At 45.9% G+C, this 6,312-nt stretch overlaps 1 protein-coding gene across 1 annotated transcript in view; it reads right to left on the bottom strand.

Moving 5' to 3' along the window:
• hvcn1 (hydrogen voltage-gated channel 1) overlaps nt 1-6,312 on the bottom strand; it is a 27,400-nt gene that overhangs the window by 19,560 nt on the left and 1,528 nt on the right. The window contains exons 3-4 of the mRNA XM_037680625.1: nt 5,718-5,920; nt 3,855-3,959 (exon numbers count right to left, since the gene is read on the bottom strand). Of these exons, the coding sequence (XP_037536553.1) occupies nt 3,855-3,959; nt 5,718-5,891 (279 nt within the window). The 5' untranslated portion in view covers nt 5,892-5,920. The remainder of the gene's footprint in view (nt 1-3,854; nt 3,960-5,717; nt 5,921-6,312) is intronic.

Raw genomic sequence — 6,312 nt, 5'->3', positions numbered from 1 at the left:
CCCCCTCTTACAATGCTGTGATTGCTAGTATCACTCAGCCCTCTGTGAATAGTAAACAGCCATCAGTGTGCTAATGATCCATTGTTAGGCTGATGGTCCTTCTTGAGCATGTGATCAGCTGGTTTTGGTTGTCAGCAGCAAAACTGGTTGATCCACTCTGAGACGGTGCTATTTAAGAGACTGAGCTGAATACAGCACCTCAGACTGAGGAAGTCTCTCGGATGAGAGACGAAACGTTTCTACATTTTTTTTTTGTTTGTTTTGCTTTGTTTAGTTTTTTTTTTTTTTTTTTTTTTGAATGTCCAGAGGACCAGATTTGACTTTTTTGGATTTTTCTACCTGGATTATTGAGCATGCATCAGGATAATAATCCAGGTAGATAAATCTAACCAGGTTGAGTTAGGTCCTCTGGATGGATTGTTCTTGAAACATTTCATCTTTAATCCAAAAGACTTATTTAGTCTGAGGAGCTGCAACAAACTCAGTCTTGGGACCCTGTGTACATAATTTCGTTCCACCACATGTGCGAATGACAATAAAGAAACTCTGACTCTGACTTATAAATAGCACCTTCTCATAGTGGATCAACCAGTTTGTTGTTGACATCCAGAAATAGCCAAAGGAGGACCATCGGCCTAAGAATTGGTCGTTAGTGCCCTGATGGCTGCTTGCTCTGTGAATAGCAAGCAGCCGTCAGAATGTAAGTAAACCTGAATATTTGTGGTGAAAGATATTCAAGTGGGTGGGAGTTCCACTGTGGAGAACAGAGGTAGGTGTGATTTTTTTTCTTGTCTGAGGCAGCACATAGAGACCAATCCTGGAGAAAGGACAGAGCAATTTTGTCCACCATCAAGTGCAATGGTGGAGTCAGGGGGTGACCAATGGTGGCCTTGGCCCCATAGATTAATCTTCAGCCATATCAATCATTTGAGGAAACTAAAATTTTAAGCAATATAAAAAATAGTAAACAGTTTTCTCAAAAAACAGGGGTGGCTGAAGAACCCGTCAGAGATATATTCAACTCACACCTCCGGGAGACCTTTAACCGCATCCCAGCTGAAGTGGGGGACATTGAGTCTGAGTGAGCCATGTTCCACGCCTCGCTTGTTGAGGTAGCTGCCTTGAGCTGTTGCCACAATGGTGTCTGTACTTCTCGCAGTGGCCATCCACGAGTGGACACCCTGAGTTAGGGAGGCTGTCAAGCTGAAGAAGGAGTCCTATCGGGCCTTGTTGGCCAGTGGGACTCTGGAGGCAGCTCAGGAGTACCGGAGGGCCAAGCGGTGTGCAGCCTTGGCTGTTGCTGAGACAAAAGCTCGGATGTGGGAAGAATTTGGTGAGACCTTGGATAGACTCTCGGTCAGCTCCAAGGAGATTCTGGCAAACCATCAGGCGGCTGAGGAGGGGAAAGCAGCACTTTACTAACACTGTGTTCATTGAAGGTTGGGTACTGTTGACCTTGACCAGTGACGTTGTCGGGAAGTGGAAGGAATACTGCTCTGACATTCTCAATCCCACCAGCACGTCTTCCATGGCAGAAGCTGAGTCGGGGGACTTTGGAGTTGATCCGTCCATAACCGTGGCTGAGGTTGCCAAGGTAGTTAAAAAGCTTCGAGGCGACAGGGCAGGAGTGGATGAGATTCACCCTGATTTCCTTAAGGCTCTGGATGTTGTGGGGCTGTCTTAGCTGACACGCCTTTGCAATGTCACATGGACATCGGGAGCAGTGCCACTGGATTGGCAGACTGGGGTGGTGGTTCCCCTCTTCAAAAAGGGGGACCGGAGGGGCATCACTCTCCTTATCCTCCCTGGTAAGATCTATTCAGGGGTACTGGAGAAGCGAGTCCGATCGTTGGTTGAACCTCAGATCCAGGAGGAATAATGTGGATTCCGTCCTGACCGTGGAACACTGGATCAGCTCTTTACCCTCACTAGGGTCCTTGAGGGGTCATAGGAGTTTGCCCATCTAGTCTACATGTGTTTTGTGGACTTGGAGAAGGCATTTGACCATGTTCCTCAAGGTACACTGTGGAGAGTACTCCGTGAGTATGGAATTGGAGGCCCGTTGTTACGGGCTGTTCAGTCCCTATACAAGCAGTGCGAGAGTTTGGTTCGCATTGCCAGCAATAAGTCGGACCCCTTCAGGGTGGGAGTTGGACTCTGCCAGGGATGCCGATAGTCACCGATTCGATTCATAACTTTCATGGACAGAATTTCACGATGCAGCCAGTGAATAGCCAGCCTCTTTAGCAATGACTTTTTGTGTCTTGTCCTCTTGGCAGAGGGTTTCTGGTTTGGTGGCCTCAGGATTCCATCTCTGCTCTTTGCAAATGATGTGGTCCTTTTGGCGTCATTGTACCGTGATCTTCAGCTCTCACTGGAGCGGTTCGCAGCCGAGTGTGAAGCGGCTGGGATGAGAATCCATCCATCCATCCATTATCTTTACCCGTTTATTCCATTTTGGGTCACGGGGGTCACTGGTGCCCATGTCCAGCAGTCACTGTGCGAGGGGCGGGGTACACCCTGGACGGGTCGCAAGTCCATCACAGGGCCACATAGAGACAAACGAGACAAACAACCATTCACTCTCTCACTCACACCTAGGGACAATTTAGAGTAACCAATCAGCCTAACATGCATGTTTTTGGTCTGTGGGAGGAAACCGGAGCACCCGGAGAAAACCCACGCATGCACGGAGAGAACATGCAAACTCCACCCAGAAAGGCCCCTGGACTGGGGTTTGAACCAAGGACCTTCTCGCTGAGAGGCAGCAGCTCTACCAGTTGCGCCACCGTGCTGCCCAGGATGAGAATCAGCACCTCCAAATCTGAGGCCATGGCCCTCAACCGAAAAAGGGTGGATTGCTCTCTTCAGGTCGAGGGTGAGGTTCTGCCTCAAGTGGAGGAGTTCAAGTATCTCTGGGTTTTGTTCACGAGTGAGGGAATAATGGAGCATGAGATTGATAGACGGATTGGTGCAGCATCTGCAGTATTGCGGACTCTGTACCGGTTTGTTGTGGTGGAGAGAGAGCTGAGCTATAAAGCAAAGCTCTCTGTTTACCGGTCGGTCTACGTTCCTACCCTCACCTATGGTCATGAGCTCTGGGTAGTGACCGAAAGCATGAGATCGAGGATACAGGTGGTTGCAATGAGCTTTCTCTGCAGGGTAGCTGGACTCTCCCTTAGAGATAGTGTGAGAAGTTCAGTTATCTGGGAGAGACTGAGTAGAACCACTACTCCTCCACGTCGAGAGGAGCCAGTTGAGGTGGTTCAGGCATCTGGTGAGGATGCCATCTGGGAGGAGACCCCGGTGAAAACCCATGACATGCTGGAGAGTCTATGTCTCTCGGTTGGCCTGGGAACGCCTCGGAATCCTCCCAGAAGAGCTGGAAGAGGTGGCTGTGGAAAGAGATGTTTGGGCCTCCCTGCTCAAGCTGCTGCCCCCATGACCCGACTTCGGAATAAGCGGAAGATGATGGATGGATGGATGAATGGACGGACAGACGGACGGGGTGGCTGTTTACAAATGTTGGTGGCCATCTTGGATTTTAACATAGAAACCCAATTTTTGAAAGGATCCTTTCATATGCCTAGCTGCACAATGAATGTTGGTACCTCCACTGACGCATGGATGGACGGCCCTTTGGGAAAAATGATTAGTTTCAGGGTGTACACATTTATCCAACAAACTCAATGAATATGCTTTTCCTTGATTTACAGATGACTTATGTCACATGACATGTTTTGGTATGATTTTCTGCATGACAAAAACCAAAACATTTTTAAAATGTGTGGACTATTTAGCTGAAAGGAAATCTGATGGAGGTTCCTCAGATTGAGCAGGATGCCCCGTCTCACCTCAGGAGCAACGTGGCCATGTTCAAGTTTGATGATGGATAAATCTATGAGCAGCTCTGCCAGCACAAAGAAGGCATCCAGGACCACCAAACACACGACCACTACCTGGAAACATCAGGAGAATGAGCTGAGGGACAACAAAAGCTGCATCTATACTTCCTCTAGCTACTTTACATTGCTGTATTTCAAATGTTTATTTATTTTAATGTTGATTATTATAACTGATAACTAATGAAAACTCCAAATTCAGTATCTCAGAAAATTTGAATATTGTGAAATATTGTGACTGTGCCACAGTCTAATCAGCTAATTAACTCAAAACACATGCAAAGGCCTTTAAATGGTCTCTCAGTCTAGTCCTGTAGGCTACACAATCATGGGGAAGACTGCTGACTTGACAGTTGTCCAAAAGACGACTATTGACACCTTGCACAAGGAGGACAAGACACAAAATGTCATTGCTAAAGAGACTGGCTGTTCACAGAGCTCTGTATCCAAGCACATTAACAGAAAGGTGAAGGGAAGGAAAATATGTGGTATAAGCAACAGGGATAACCACACCGTGGAAAGGTTGATGAAACATAACCCATTTCAAAATATGTGGGAGATTCACAAAGAGTGGACTGCAGCTGAAGTCAGTGCTTGAAGAACCATCACGCACAGACATATGCAAGACATGGGTTTCCACTGTTGCAGTCCTTATGTCAAGTCCCCGTTGAACAAGAGACAGCATCAGAAGCATCTCGTCTGGGCTAAAGACAAAAAGGACTGGCCTGCTGCTGAGTGGTCCAAAGTTATGTTTTCTGATGAAAGTAATTTTTGCATTTCCTTTGGAAATCATGGTCCCAGAGTCTGGTGGAAGACAGGAGAAGCACAGAATTCATGTTGCTCGAGGTCCAGTGTCAAGTTTCCACAGTCAGTGGTGGTCTGGGGTGCCATGTCATCTGCTGGTGTTGGTCCACTGTGTTTTCTCAGGTCCAAGGTCAACGCAGTCGTCTACCAGAAATTTTTAGAGCAGGTCATGCTTCCTGCTGCTGACCAACTTTATGGAGATGCAGATTTCATTTTCCAACAGGACTTGGCACCTGCACACAGTGCCAAAGCTACCAGTACCTGGTTGAAGGATGACGGTATCCACTTAATGGGCCAGCAAACACGCCTGACCTTAACCCCATAGAAAATCTATGGGATATTGTGAAGAGGAAGATGCAATACACCAGACCCAACAATTCAGAAGAGCTGAAGGCCACTATCAGAGCAACCTGGGCTCTTATAACACCTGAGCAGTGCCACAGACTGATCGACTCCATGCCACGCTGCATTGCTGCAGTAATCCAGGCAAAAGGAGTCCCAACTAAGTATTGAGTGCTCTACATGCTCAAACTTTTCATGGTCATACTTTTCATGTTCATACTTTTCAGTTGGTCAACATTTCTAAAAATCCTTTTTTATTAGCCTTAAGTAATATTCTAATTTTCTGCGATACTGAATTTGGGGTTTTCATTAGTTGTCAGTTATAATCATCAACATGAAAAGAAATAAACATTTGAAATATATCAGTCTGTGTGTAATGAATGAATATAATATGCAAGTTTCACTTTTTAAATGGAATTACTGAAATAAACTTTTTCCTGATTTTCTAATTTTATGACATACACCCACACAAATGAGGACACAGATTGTAGTGTATAGCGCTTTGAGTATCTTGATCAGATAGAAAGGCGTTATACAAGTCCAGTCCATTTACATATGTCTCTGTGCTTTCCTAAAGGGTTTTTTATTTTTTCCTTATTAACAGTCTGCTTGCGAAAGGGCTCAGCAGAGCTTTAGCTCCTCTGGACTTTCAAGACCCCAAAGACTCACCTGGAAGTGTTCAGAGGTGTAGAGCCTCTTCAGTGAGTCTCTGAAACCAAGGGTTGCTGGAAACAGGCCTGTAGCCGGACTCAACACTTCACTGGTGACATGAAGCTCCTCATCCTGCCACTGGCCTGGCTGCTCGTCACCAACCGTGGTGAAAAACTTCAGGTAACGAGCCATGGAGGCAGATAGACTGCCACAGCTCAGCTCTGAGGAGAAAAGCACACACGTTCCGGCTGGAAACCAGACTGAATACTGAAGGATCTGCATACCAGTTGAAATCAGGAAAAGCTTTGTGAAATCAATGAAAGTTCTCCTTTTTTAGGGTTTCAACATGCCAATATGCAAGAAGTTGTTTTTACCCTGATGTTCAAGAGTCTTTAAAAGCGTTTCTTCTAAATCAGACAAAAAAAAAAAAAAAAAGAGTTCTCATTATGATCAAAGTCCAAGCCTCGGATACGTTTTCACCCTGATCAAAGTCCTGAGAGACATTTCACAAAAGTCAATTGACAAATCCAGGATAAAAGAAGAAAGCTAGGCTTAAGCAAATCTTGTCAGAACTACTTTTACAAACCAGTTTCACAAACACACACACACATAC

This window comes from Nematolebias whitei, chromosome 8 (assembly GCF_014905685.2).
Source record: "Nematolebias whitei isolate Nwh7 chromosome 8, NemWhi1, whole genome shotgun sequence".
NCBI lineage: Eukaryota > Metazoa > Chordata > Actinopteri > Cyprinodontiformes > Rivulidae > Nematolebias > Nematolebias whitei.
This window is presented reverse-complemented; position numbering and strand designations above follow the sequence as displayed.